Source organism: Hyla sarda, chromosome 11 (assembly GCF_029499605.1).
Source record: "Hyla sarda isolate aHylSar1 chromosome 11, aHylSar1.hap1, whole genome shotgun sequence".
Lineage (NCBI taxonomy): Eukaryota > Metazoa > Chordata > Amphibia > Anura > Hylidae > Hyla > Hyla sarda.
Genome location: NC_079199.1, coordinates 46793814 through 46808759, shown reverse-complemented (window position 1 = coordinate 46808759; position 14946 = coordinate 46793814). Strand labels below are relative to the sequence as shown.

General features: G+C 40.8%; 1 protein-coding gene across 2 annotated transcripts in view; it reads right to left on the bottom strand.

The window, feature by feature from the left end:
- The window catches only part of BRF1 (BRF1 RNA polymerase III transcription initiation factor subunit), a 379514-nt gene that overhangs the window by 214637 nt on the left and 149931 nt on the right, over window positions 1-14946 (bottom strand). For both annotated transcript variants that reach the window (XM_056544927.1, XM_056544928.1), the window contains one exon: window positions 10148-10220. In XM_056544927.1, coding sequence (XP_056400902.1) covers window positions 10148-10220 — 73 coding nt within the window. The remainder of the gene's footprint in view (window positions 1-10147; window positions 10221-14946) is intronic.

Genomic DNA, 14946 nt, shown 5'->3' with positions numbered 1-14946 from the left:
GAACGGCCTGAACGTTAAAAAAAAAAAAAGTGCTAAATTGCTGCTTTTGTGTCACATTTTATTTTAAAAATAAAATTGATAAAAAAAATTAATAAAAGTTTATATACACCAATGTAGTATCAATAAGAAGTACAGATCATGGCGCAAAAAATTAGCCCTAATACCGCCACTTATACGAAAAATTTAAAACGATAAAGGTTGTCAAATGATTTTAAACATACTAATTTGGTTAAAAAGTTTGCGATTTTTTTAAGCACAAAAATAATATAAAAGTATGTAATCATGGGTATCATTTTAATCATACTGACCTACAAAATAAAGAACACATTTTTATTGTAAATTGTACGCCGTGAAGACGAAACCTTCCAAAATTTGCTAAATTGTGGTTTTCTTTTTAATTTCCCCACACAAATAGTATTTTTTTTTTTTTTTTTGCACCATACATTTTAAGGTAAAATGAGTGATGTCATTATGCAGGACAACTGGTCGCGCAAAAAAACAAGCCCTTATACTGGTCTGTGGATGAAAATATAAAAGAGTTACGATTTTTAGAAAACGAAGAGGAAAAAACGAAAATGCAAAAATAAAATTGGCCTGGTCCTTAAGGTCATAATGGGCTTGGTCCTTAAGGGGTTAAAGGATGCCAAGGAAGTATACTTTGTCACTGTATAAAAATACAAAAATAAAGCTGAATAATGTTCTCAAAACATGGCTGCAAGCATAATTTGGGGAACGTAGGCACACGTTTAGTACGGTTTTGCTCTATATAGGATACCTATCAAAAGGACAAAATGCACTTGCGACAATGCTGACTGGAGATGAACCACTGCCTGACCAGTTTTACTTTTCCCCCCCTCCTCCTCTTAAAGCGTACCTGTCAGATAACCCAAAAAAAAGGAAAAAGAAAAACCAAACTGTTATAGGTTGCTCAGTATCTCATCCTGATCAAGTACATGTCATTTATGTGTCTTTGACCTATATTTCTCAGAATTAGCTTTATTTCTAAATTACCTTAAAGGGGTATTCCAGGCCAAAACTTTTTTTTATATATCAACTGGCTCCGGAAAGTTAAACAGATTTGTAAATTACTTCTATTAAAAAATCTTATTCCTTCCAATAGTTATTAGCTTCTGAAGTTGAGTTGTTGTTTTCTGTCTAACTGCTTTCTGATGACTCGCGTCCCGGGAGCTGTGCAGTTCCTATGGGGATATTCTACCATCATGCACAGCTCCTGGGACGTGACATTATCATCGAGCAGTTAGACAGAAAACTTCAGAAGCTAATAACTATTGGAAGGATTAAGATTTTTTAATAGAAGTAATTTACAAATCTGTTTAACTTTCCGGAGCCAGTTGATATATATATACAAAAAAAGGTTTTGCCTGGAATACCCCTTTAATGTTGTAGACCAGAAGCAGGGGGGCTGGTCCCTTTCTTCTCCTCAATAACCCCCCCCCCCCCCCCCCCCACCCACTGGTCTGGGGAGTGAGCATCTGTAACCCTTTCCTTTCTGTTTTTATGCTATACACACCCACTGTGTGCTTACAGCTTTTTCAGCTTACAGCTCCCAGCATTCTCACGCATCTTTTGAGTTGTAGTTTTGCAACAGCTGGAGGCATATGATTGGTAAAACTCAGATTTACAGCAGTGTTGCTGAAGGCTCTGTTCCTCCTACTGTTGCAAAACTACAACTTCCAGCATGCCCACGCATCATTTGGCTGTGCAGGCATGCTGGGAGTTGTAGTCATGCTGGAGGCAAATGGTTGTAGTCCCCCTTTAGTAGACAGACACACACACACACACACATTAGGGGAGATTTATCAAAACCTGTCCAGATGAAAAATTGCTGAGTTGCCTATAGCAACCATATTGCTTCTTTTATTTTTGGAAAGCCATCTGAAAAATGAAAGAAGCGATCTGATTGGTTGCTATGGGCAACAGATTTTGATAAACCTCCCCCATTGACTTCATTTATTCATATACCTAGACAACACCGATTTACACACATACGTATTTATCCACACACACATATATACATGCAGGGACACTTACTTTTTAAACAAAAAATCCTCCATTCAGTCCCCATCTTCATTCACCAGCTTCTTTCATCATCTGCTCACAGGCAGCAATGTACTCCCGCCCCTCCCCCCTTCTCCTCACATGAGGAGACTGTGAAGTAAACACAGACAGTGAGGGAGCCGATCACTGCCGCTTTAGATCTGCAGACCTGTCAATCATGAAGTGGGTCCATGACGTAGGTGATGACCAGTGGACACAGCCAGGCTGGTATGTATCCTAGGAGGCAGGGAGGCAGTTGTTTGACTGGCTTTTTCAGTATGAAATACTGAATTATTTTTAATAAAAGCAATTGCAACATATCAGAAGTTTTTATATCAGACAGTGCCCATTTAAGTAATGTGCCCAGAGATCTGAAGCATGAAACCTTATGCAAAACATCACTGTCTACATACTTAAACCAATATTGTATAAAGAAGCGTAATGTGAGTAACTATCCCCAGAACACAGTAGCCACTTTTCTAGCTTTAATCTGCTTCTGCCATGTTTTGTTGACAGATTCCCCTTAAAGCCCATTACTTCCAGGAAATGTATGATAAATGAGGCACAGGGAGATATTTGGCAGCACAACTGTTGAATTACACATTTATTTATCTGGCATAATTCTGATCCCTGCACTTAAGATGAGAGGCCTGATAGGCTGTGATATTTTAGAAAACTGCAAATGATTTTCTGATGTGAGCAAATAGGGGCCGGTGCGATAAAAGGGGAAGTAATGGAGCGCAACATCATTAGGCTAAATAAACAGCGAATCTGGATTTTTCATCTTAAGTGCACGGTGAAGTTACGCTTCAGCAACGCTTATACTGAACGTGTAGCACGCAGCAGCTATTCCGGATGTACAGGATTCATTTTCATGAACTACACAATGGAGAGCAAAGGCCTGGCACTTCAAAAGTAGGTACACTATCCCTTTAAACAGAACATGCGGTAGGGTGGACACGATCCTGTAGCGGATCGCTGGTTGTGCTCGGCAGACAGGAGTAGAACATATGCAATGTCACAACGTACAGAAGCAAGGATTAAAGGGGTATTCCAGCCTTAGACATCATATTCCCTAATTCTTTGGATAGGGGATAAGCTGTCTAAAGCAGTTTTTTTTTCCGAATCAATTGGTGCCAGAAATTGGTACTTCAATTAAAAAATCTTAATCCTTCCAGTACTTATCAGCTGCTGTATGCTCCAGATGAAGCTCTTTTCTTTTTAAAATTATTTTCTGTCTGACCACAGTGCTCTCTGCTGACACCTCTGTCCATGTCAGGAACTGTCCAGAGCAGGATAGTTTTGCTATGGGGATTTGCTTCTACTCTGGACAGTTCCTGACATGGACAGAGGTGTCAGCAAAGAGAACTGTGGTCAGACTGGAAAGAAAATAAATAAAACTTCCTGTGGAGTATACAGCAGCCGATAAGTACTGTAAGGTATAAGATTTTATTAATAGAAGTCCTTTTCAAATCTTTTTAACTTCCTGGAGCCAGTTGATATGAAAACATTTTTTTTCCACCAGAGTACCCCTTTAAGTACCGCACTCACCGGTCATGTTCAGACTTCTTTATTCAAATAAAATCAGCAGGTACATAGTTCATTAATCCAGGGGCTCCTCCGTGGGACGGATTGTATCCGTTTCTAGTGCTACGCAGTGTGCTTGACACATGAAACAGATGCCATACTTCCTACGGAGGTGCACCTACATTACTGTCCTTAGTACCTGCTGATTTAATCTGAATAAAGAACTCTGAACATGACCAGTGAATGCAGTACTTAATCCTTGCTTCCCTACGTTGTGAACTTTTACGAACAATTCACCTTCAGTGGATTGAAATCACCATCCACATAGGACAGACTCTATATAAGGCAGCTGTAGACATTGCTAGATGTGGATATTCCTGCAGCTGGTGATTGTGATTCAGTCAAGTCTCCATGAAATACAAACCCAGCAGAATTTAGAAGTATTTACTTAATAAAAGTAAACCATGAACGGTACAAGGGCCTAAACTTTTAATTGGGAAGGATCACGCCTGAGTACTCACCAATCAGAAACTACCTCTCCTCTCCTGGATGCACATTGGACACTTGGTGCTCCATGATTTGCAAAGTTTAGCACTGTCTGTGACCACAGGCTTAACTCATCTGTAAATGCTCCAGTTAGGGCTCATTCATATCACGTTTTACCCATACTTTAATGCTTTGTGTTGGCATATCAGTCGGGCCCATCTGTCAGCTCTATTTGATGCTAAGAGCTGCAGACACCATTGGATAACTGGACCTGGAACTGGTGGTTATGAAATAAAAGGTGGTTTTACACGTTTGGCAGCCAGATGTGGTCAGCCTATTTATAGATATAGACATGTACCCAGGGGTCTGTCCAAGGCAACATACTCATCTCCTATGTGATCAGCCGGGGTCAGACAGCTGGGTCCATTACTTATAATCAGAATAAGGATCTCATGTCCAGAAACGGTTTTTGACCAATCCCTTCCATGCAGCCATATAACTAAATTATTTAAAATGGTACCGGTCATCAGTAATAAAAAAAAAATGTGTTATAGATTAGACAATTAGAATTACCGTATTTTTCGACGTATAAGACGCACTTTTTCTTCCCCAAAATTGGGGGGGAAGTTTGTGTGCTTTTACGGCGAATGCACACCTATCGCGGCGGTCCCTGCGGCCATCAAAGGCCGGGACCCGCGGCTAATACAGGACATCAACGATCGCGGTGATGCCCTGTATTAACCCTTCAGACGCGGCGATCAAAGCTGACTGCCACGTCTGAGGCAAAAGTGACACTAACCCGGCTGCATCGGGAGCAGGAGTCATCACGTTGTCGCGCACGCCGCCCCGTCATCCAATAGGAGCGACATGCGTAGCGACATGATGGCGGCGACAGCGATGGAGGGCGACATGCAGGGCAGCGGTGACTGGTCCAGAGTGGCGGGGACACATGAGTATTACCTCCTATACCAGTGGTCTTCAACCTGTGGACCTCCAGATGTTGCAAAACTACAACTCTGGGCATGCTGGGAGTTGTAGTTTTGCAACATCTGGAGGTCCGCTGGTTGAAGATCACTGTGACCTATACCTTACATTGTATTCTAGATTTTCCTAATTTAAAATTGGGTGCGTTATATATGCCGGAGCGTCCCCTAGGGCGAAAAATACGTTACTTTTCTAATATACTTCTTAGTAAAGTTTTGTCTTTGTGTGCAATGAAGCACTTCTACTGGCCTTCTTTTCCTCCTGGAGGCAGGTAGCAGTGCGTCATTACGCACAAAACGGTCAGTGCCGCTGAGCGTCCTCGATAGCATCTATCCACGTCTTCCCACAGTCCCAAATGTAGGTATGAAGATCTAGAACACTTCTACGTATTTTCTCTATTGTGGATATACACCCAGACTGTCTTAATGTACTTGCTGTCTGCCTCGGCCATTGTGCCGCTTTACTGACCCATGCATAATAGCCCTTATGTGTCAGTGCTCTCCTCTAGTCTTTTCCTTCTCGTTTTTGGGTATATCATCATGATGTCATTTTAGTGGAAAGTGCTCTTAAAGGGGTATTCCAGGAAAAAAACTTTTATTTTTATATCAACTGGCTCCAGAAAGTTAAACAGATTTGTAAATTACTTATATAAAAAAATCTTAATCCTTCCAATAATTATCAGCTGCTGAAGTTGAGTTGTTCTTTTCTGTCTGGCAACAGTGCTTGTCTCGGGAACTGCACAGAGCAGAAGAGGTTTGCTATGGGAATTTGCTTCTTCTCTGGACAGTTCCCAAGACAGGTGTCATCAGAGAGCACTTCCAGCTCATAATTACTGGAAGGATTAAGATTTTTTAATAGAAATAATTTACAAATCTGTTTAACTTTCTGGAGCCAGTTGATATATAAAAAAAAGTTTTTTCCTGGAATACCCCTTTAAGCAGATCTTGGTGGGTTAGACCAGTTTTGGTTACTTACCCCCAACTGATAAAAGATCTCACTTCATGTGAACAATGGGTGATGTTCACAGTTTTGTATGACTTGCTGTATATTTGTGCCTGGTCAACATTGTTATCTGGTCCCACAAACAAAATCATCTTGGGAGTACACGGTCACTGTTCACAACCGATACTGCTAGGCGACCAAAACACCATGAGAAACAGCACGTGTAAAGCCGTGGAAGATTAACTTTTTTTTTTTACTGATATTAATGAAAGCACAACGCCTCTGTTACCAGGTACTAACAACATCCATGCTTCTATTCTCACCTCTCGGGACAGAGCAAGGCAATATGCCCAATATATAAACTTATTCCCAGACTTTTATTCATTTAAAGGTTACACAACCCTTTTCTAAAGTATGTTACCAAGATGGAACCATCTGACATGTCCTCTAGGCTCTTTACATGCAGCGCCCCTGCAGGAGAAGCACAGGTCAACCAAATCAAACCACCAAAATGAGAGTATACAAAGGCTGCAGCAGCACTCTAGGTCAAAAAATGGAGGCTCTTAGCGCACTTTTTGACCAAAACGTGTCCCCCATCCACCACGCGGAGGTGGCCTCATTTCGGATGGGACCCTAACACTCATTTCACTCACCTCTGCTGGACATATGGCCTCTGACTGAGTGACAGGCTGGATCCACTATCAATTTAAAAAATGTTTCTTTTTGTTTTTGCACCAAAATTAGAGCTTATATTGTTTATATGGATGGAAAGTATAACGCACACAATTTTCATTACTTTCCCACCCTAGCCCAATCATAACTTTTTTTTTTGTGTTTCTGTCAACATAGTTGAATGAGGGCGGACAAGTTGTATTTTAATAATAACTTTTAAAATAATTTTTTTCTTTTTAAAGGGGTCAGGTTGTGTTTAAAAAAAAAAATGAACACGCACGCCTGATCCACGAAGATCAGTTACCGGTGACCACTGCTTCATGGTGACACGTTGATAGAAAGCTGTGAGCAGTGGGGGCCTAGGCACTGTCAGAACAGCAGTGGTTGGTCATTGGGCAGGTAAGTATGCAATTTTGTTTTATTTACTTTTTTTTTCTCTCTCACCATGCAGTATAAACAACAAGTTAAATTTATGGTGTGGGTTAGTATAATAATGGTAATAGCAAATGTATATTGTTTTTCTTATGTTTTACAACTTCTAAAAAGAAAAAAAAATGTTTTATTTAATTTTTTTACTAACAAGTGTCTGAATTTACAGGAAACTGCAATTTTGGTTTGTCATACAGATTTCCGGCAACATTTTTCACAATAAATCTAAGAAGCTTTGTACCTGCATGTCTATTAGATAACTGGGACAGGTTTATATTTACAGGAAATTAACGGAATTTTCAAAAAAAAATTCTAAAAAGTTGGAGGCGGGAGGGGAAATAAAAAAAAAAAAAAAAAAAAAACTATACTCATCCCTCTTTTAGGGAGCATTCACACCATATGTTTGTACAATACAGCAGCCGGAATATAAAAACTGTTCGCTGCCGTATCTCCGCCGCACTCCATTCATCTGAATGAGCCAGACTGAGTCAAAAAGTCAGTCCGATCGGTTCATTTTTGAACTGTATCAGTTTTATTGCCAGACTAAAAACCGTGGCAGACAAAGGTTTTTAGTCCAGCAACAAAATTGGATACGGTCCAAAAATGAACTGACCGGAGTCCCTATCAGATTCGGCGGCTGTACTGCACAAACATGGTGTGAATGCACCCTTAGCTACCAGTCCGGGCCATGCTGCCCTGAAGCCCTAGCAAAAGTGCCCCCATTGATGTCCCTGTACACAGGATGCTGCTGCCAACCACTGGCATTCCTCCTGCATGTAACCGCTGATACCAGTGATTTGCTACATTGGTCCCATACATTTATTTTCCTTTAATTTCCCCTTCCAATCCCAGCCCTAACACATTTTATTGGTTAACTGAAAAACTTCTTTAACTATGAATATTCTCATTAAATAACTTAAAAGAGATCTTAAAAATAATTCATTATACAATTAATCCCCTTTATCCACAGGTAGTAATAGAAATCTCTTCTATAATAAAAAAAAATTATAATAAATTCTGCAGCAAATGTGTAACTGATTACAATGTCAGATCCATAAAAAGAGGATTTCCCCAAAAAGATCTGTAGCTGTTCTTGCATTAGTAAATTATTCCTACGCCTTTAAGGAATAGCTGTTGACCAACATAATCTCTCCTTTAATCTTGGCGTCCTGGGAGGATGGTGTTTTACAAGCCACTTTCTGAATGTAAGATTTTCTGGGTGATAACTTGTTTAAGGCCCAGAGAAACTGCTAAGAACCCACCTCTGTGTATGTAGGTCAATTGTTCATTATACATGCGCATACCCTATGCTCAGATTAGAAGCAGTTGTACTTGTGTGTTTTATGTTCTAGTAGTGTCTGCAGTTCTGCATCAGATGTATAAAACGCTATAGTAATTTTTAAGGGATTTTAAAGAGAATTTCCTCCTTCAGAAAAGAAACAAAAATCAGACATCTTGGAGCCGTTTTTTCCTGTCTAGAACTTCAATTGAGCTGTTTAAGTTGCAAGTTATAGAGATAAGTCACAGCTGATATGCGGTTTTACTGCAAATCTCAGTAGCTTTTTGTGTAGTAGAAAAAAAAGGTATTCAAATGTATACTTGGCAAACGTATGGCAAAAGAGTACTCCTTTGGCATGCAATTCTATCCAACAGCAGCCTATGCACATATTAGGAATAGAAAACAGAGCCGATTTATTTCAAAAACAGCACCAAACCTGTCCTCCGGTTGTGTGTGGTTTTACAACTTGGCTCCATTCACTTTAACCGGACTGAGCTACAATACAGGTGTGTTGGGGTTTTAAAAAATAATAATAAAAAAAAAGAAAGAAATGAGCTCTGTTTTTCTATTCCTGGATAATCTCTTTAAGTTAAAGCTCTTTATGGGGGACTTTGTATAGTGGACAGGATTTTTGTAGTAGCCAGGAACATAAAGATTATGACATACTGTAATTACTCGAGTATAAGCCGACCCGAATATACCCCAAAAACCCAGGAAAATGTATTAACTCGACTATAAGCCTAGGGTGGGAAATACATCATCCCCCCCCCCTGTCATCATCCAGACCCCCGTCATTAACACCCTCATCATCATCACCGCCTGTCATCAGCCCCCCTTCATCATTACCCTGTCATCATCCCCCCCTTCATCACCGCCTGTCATCATCCTGCCTGTCATCATCCCCGTCATCATCCCCCCCCTTCCTTTATCACCGCCTGTCATCATCCCCCTGTCATCATCCCACACCCCCTTCATCATCCCCGTCATCATCCCACACCCCCCCTTCATCACCACCTGTCATCATTACTCTGTCATCATCCCACCCCCCCTTCATCATCACCACCTGTCATCATCCCACCCACCCCCCCTTCATCATCACCGCCTGTCATCATCCTACACCCCGCCCTTCATCATCACCACCTGTCATCATCCCACCCCCCCCCCCCCTTCATCATCACCGCCTGTCAACAGTGGTCTTCAACCTGCGGACCTCCAGATGTTTCAAAACTACAACTTCCAGTAGCTGAGCATGTACACTGACATTCTATTTACTCATGGGAACAAGGGACCCCTGTTCTTGTGGTCGGTGGGCGTCCCAGTGGTTAGATCAGTGTTTCCCAACTAGGGTGCCTCCAGCTGTTCCAAAACTACAAATCCCAGCATGCCCAGAGAACCAATAGCTATCCGGGCATGCTGGGAGTTGTAGTTTTGAAATATCTGGAGGTCTGCAGGTTGAAGACCACTGAGGGCGGAGAGTTCAATCGAGTATAAGCCGAGGGGGGTGTTTTCAGCACGAAAAATCATGCTGAAAAACTTGGCTTATACTCGAGTATATACGGTATATATTTTAGCTGGATGCTATCACCATGCATACTGAATCAATGCTGGAAATCACCTGCCTGTGTACTCAAGTGGTAAGCAAGGCATGCTGGGAATTATAAGACAACATTCTTCACATAGCCACAGGTTGTTCAAGGATAGAAATGTTTCTTGTGAGTTACTGCCTAATTTACAATAGAACAGAACAGTGAAAGCTATAAAGTGTGTTACCTATAGCGGGAGCATTAATGCAGAGCTCTCTGGCCAGCAGAAGAAAGGTTTTCCCCAGGACATACACGTTCACCTGTCAGAACAACACAAAGCATTATTACAACTTCAGGAATAGCAGGGAAAAACATAACGTTACATCAAAAGGGAAGTCAAATGCTTAATGTGTATATAGGTGGTACTTTTCCACATTTATGGTTTCTGTTCGTTAATTTTAATAATTTCACAACTGGAGCTATGAGAAGGACACTTTAGGGCAGATTTTATATTGCAAATGCGCAAAAAAAAAAACAACATACATTCGTTGAACCACAGTTATTATGTGTGTTAGATTATTTGCTCCTTGCTTGCTGAGGTTAAAGGGGTACTCCAGTGGAAAACTATTATATTTTAATCAACTGGTGCCCGAAAGTTAAACAGATTTGTAAATTACTTCTATTTAAAAAATCGTAATCCTTTTAGTACTTATCAGCTGCTGTATACTATACAGGAAGTTGTATTTTTTTTCTGGAGTACTTTTTTAGTCTGACCACAGTCGTCTCTGCTGACACCTCTGTCTGTGTCCGGAACTGTCCAGAGTACAAGGAAATCCCCATAGCAAACCTCTCCTACTCTGGACAGTTTCTGACATGGACAGAAGGGTCAGCAGAGAGAACTGTGGTCTGACAGAAAATTTCAAAAAGAAAAGAACTTCCTGTGGAGCATACAGCAGCTGATAAGTACTGGAAAGATTAAGATTGAAAAAAAAAATTTGTTTTCCACCGGACTACCAGTGTACTATTCACAAATGTAAGTGCCAGTTGATATAATAAAAACACACACATTTATTTAAATAATATGTATTACCTAAGGTTGACCTCTTGCTCAAATCATATGGGGGCACCAATAACACCCCAACATACATTTTGTAAACCCACTTATTTTCAGGATAAGGTGTAGTGCATGTACATGAGTAGAAGCACTACTTATAGCCATTAAATAACCTGACCAAATTTCTGCTCTGCAAGCTCCATCTCCAATTTTAAGTTGTCCTTGAGCTAATAGATACACCATAGCTTCCATGATTTCTGCTATACACTGCACACACACACATACTGATCCCTGATCTTCAGAGGCAGCAGCTGCAGGGAGGACATTGCAGGGCAGTACTGAGCAGTCAAAATACTTCAGCAGTAGGACCGCGTTGCCCTGCACCGTCACCATTGAAGGCAATAAAGGGCTCTTGGACTTCCGGGCAAAGAATGAAAATGTTCTTTGCGTGGATCAATTTCAGCGGCAGAATTGTCCGCTGCTGAAATACCGGAGTGTGAATGGGTTTGCAGAAAAGACCCATTCACACTAATAATAGGGGTTCATACCACGGAATTCCAATACATAATTCCGCAGTGTGAACATACCCTTAGCCTGGCTTCAAACAAACATAACATGGATGTGTTTTTGCATCCATATTACAGATGAACGTCCTGTCCAGACCATGTGTCTATAATGAAATAACCATAGATACCAATGATACTTTTGGTTCAGGTCTGTAGACAAGTGTTATGGCCATAATACAGATACAAAAATGTGGCCTTATTATGCTTTTCTAAAGGTAGCCTCCAAGCCGCGTTGACCAATCTGTGTCATAACTACAACTTCTATCATGCCCTGACAGTTGAAGGTGGGCGTCTCCTGACAGCGGTGTCCTGTGCCACCATACAGCCCTGTGTACTACACCATTCAGAGTGTTTCCATACAATGCTTTGTTATGTAGCGTATGAGAAGTTCTGCTTCGAGCATTTTCCTACCCTATCATCTAGCCTCCTAGACTTCTGTGCTATATAAAAATAATTCAGACTAAATGACTTAAAAACTTAGGAGATATAAAAATTTATAAATATACTCCCATGTAGTGTTTGATGGCGTCTGTTTGCCCAAGTAAAAAATAATAATGATGAGGGTATATAAAAGATGGTATTATGCCAGTGCTGGAACAATGTGTTCTTAAAAGATAAAGTCACTGTGCAGAATAAGGGTACATGATCAACTATATAAAGATTACTGACCAGATGGTGGGGGGGTGGGGGGATGCAGGGAATAATTTACAAGAAAAAGAATGTACTGCCGCTGTAACATATACATCTACTTTGCATAAAAAATTTAAGGCAAAAAAATTAAGTAGAAGAAGGAGTACAGCAAGTTTTGAGGCTGACAAACTATAGTTTTGACAGTATGCTGCTTACAAGTTTTTAGATCTTTAAGTCAGCTGTTTCCATGGTATACTGAAGAACAATAATAAGCATTTCATAAGTTTTTAAATTTTTATTGACAAATACATCTTTATGCAAAAAATCTATATTTATAGTGTTGATCCTGCTTTTCCAACATTTTTGCAATTCACCCTGGAATTGTGGATATCAGCTTATGGGCTAAATCCTGACTGGTGACAACCCATTCTAGTTTTTTATGTTTTTGTTAGCGTACCCACATATTGAGGATTGACCACGGGTTCTTAATGGGACTGAGATCTCCTGGCCATTGACCCAAAATGTCAAAGTTTTATTCACAGAATCACTAAGCTTTTGCCTTGTGACAGGGTGCTCCCTTATACTGGAAAAAGCATTGTTCATCACCAAATTGGTCCTGGATGGTTGGAAGAAGTTGTATTAGGAAGATGTTTAGATACCAGCATGTGCCAGGACCATCTCCTAAAGGGGGTTCAGAGACATGATCAGTTCAACACCAATGCAGAGATTAGTGGGAAATGGCAGCAGGCAGATTACCACATCAAACTTTGTGAAAATCTAATTTTGTGTCAGTCTCAAATCTTTTGGCATCAACTGTAAAACTAGAAGAACTAAAGTGCTTGCCTATAGACATAACACTAAATGCACAGAGGGGCATTAAAAAGCCACATACATTAGAATAAAAGTATGCCAAACCAGCCAATTCCAGGGGACCACACACCTGTCTATTGTGTATAGAAGCCTTCCTTCAGAAGAAATTGGGGAAAAGAAGAATGGGGAACATTGGATTTAAACTGTCTAACCCTTTTGTTCTAGGAAAGATAAGCCACTGCCCAAGGAGTCTCAAACAGATGCCTGAGGAAGCTGCGCATGCGCAGCGAAACGCGTTGCATCTAATAAACCCACCTTGATTTTATGCTACAAAATCTCCTGGCTCCTTCATCCAGCGTCGACATCTCCTATTTCTACGATCTATCTCCTAACCTATTCGTTCCAAGGAGGGCTGCGGATGAGGACATATATTACTTCAAGCGCTTCACGTTGTTGTGTGTGTTCACACAACCAACTCTGGTAAGCAGCGTGGGATAGAAATATCCCCCCCCCCCCATGGGCCTGACCTGCTGATTGCGCACATGGAGTGCCTTCTGCTTTCCTTCTAGATTATCCTCCTGTATGGAGGTATTTGGAGAGATGGCTGTGGGACAAACAAATGTTTGCCTGATAGCCACTGCATGTTTAAGGCTCTGTCCACACTAGTGTCGCAGGCTCAGTCGGTAACTGCAGTATACAGCATGCTGCACTATTCCTCCTGTCAAAATAACAGACACGATGCTGGAACCCAATGAATCCCATAATAAAAGTCAATAGGGTCCGTCGGGCACAGTTGGTGTCCTTTGTTCAAAAGGTCCGGCACTGCCATCACGGTTTCCATTGTCATGACAGCCATGGGAACAGAGCATAATATCACCTCTAGGTTGAGAGTTGAACAGCTACTGATTGAAAAATTATTTTCTAGATAGATTACAATAGATTTTGTATACATTTTACATATTGGCTGCGACAGTTGTTCAGACTGGTCATACATGATCAATGACAAGGCCAAGGTCCGAATGACTAACATTTTTTTTTGTTAAAGTAGTAAATAGTAAATCATCTCAAATCTAACGTGTATGGGCATATTTAGGTACTACCTGTGCCACTTTATCCTGCCCCCATGTGGCACATTATTATCATGGCTTGCTATCAGGGGAAACAATCTCTACAATATGGCACAGTTCCCTATACAGATGTAAATGTTAGATTTTAATTTGGATAAATAAAAATAAACACAATATTCATGGGTGATGTGCAGTATTGTTGCCTAACAGGGCAACAATACTGCAGGACAAGGAAAGGAACAGATCATTTAAACACACTTCCCATTTCCTTTATACACAATGGAAAAACAAATTATATCAATTATATCACAATGTTACATGTTATTGCAGGTCTCATTTTCCTTTCTATGCTTTTCATTAGAATCCAAACCACTGGAAATTCTATTTCTGGAGACTTTCTATTTCTGGTGATTTCCAAACATGTACTAACAATTACTAACAGACCATAGAAATTTTAGGCTGGATCTCCTCAGTAAGGGTTCACACCACGTTTTGTTAACTACGGTTCCCGTATACGGCTGGGAGGAGGGGGGCGGGGCTTAATCGCTTGGCTTCGTTTACGTCCGTATGCGGTTTCCCGACCGCAGGCAAAAACGTGGTCAACCGCGATTAAGCCCCGTCCCCCTCCTCCTAGCCGTATATGGGAGCCGAAGTTAACAAAACGTGGTGTGAACCCAGCCTAAGATATTGCAGTCTGATGCCGTAAGTTACCTACGATTGTAGCAAGTATGCAGACGGACTTCAATATCAGGTAGATTGTTATGTTATGCAACTCACAGACATAGATCTAATATGATATTTAAATGCTTTTTTTACCGGCCATACACAAACACGTATGCTCGTGTGGCTTTAAAGGTATAATCCAGGAGGCTTCACATATGGCAGCCACTAAGTACTCGTTTATGGTTAAGGGGGTTGT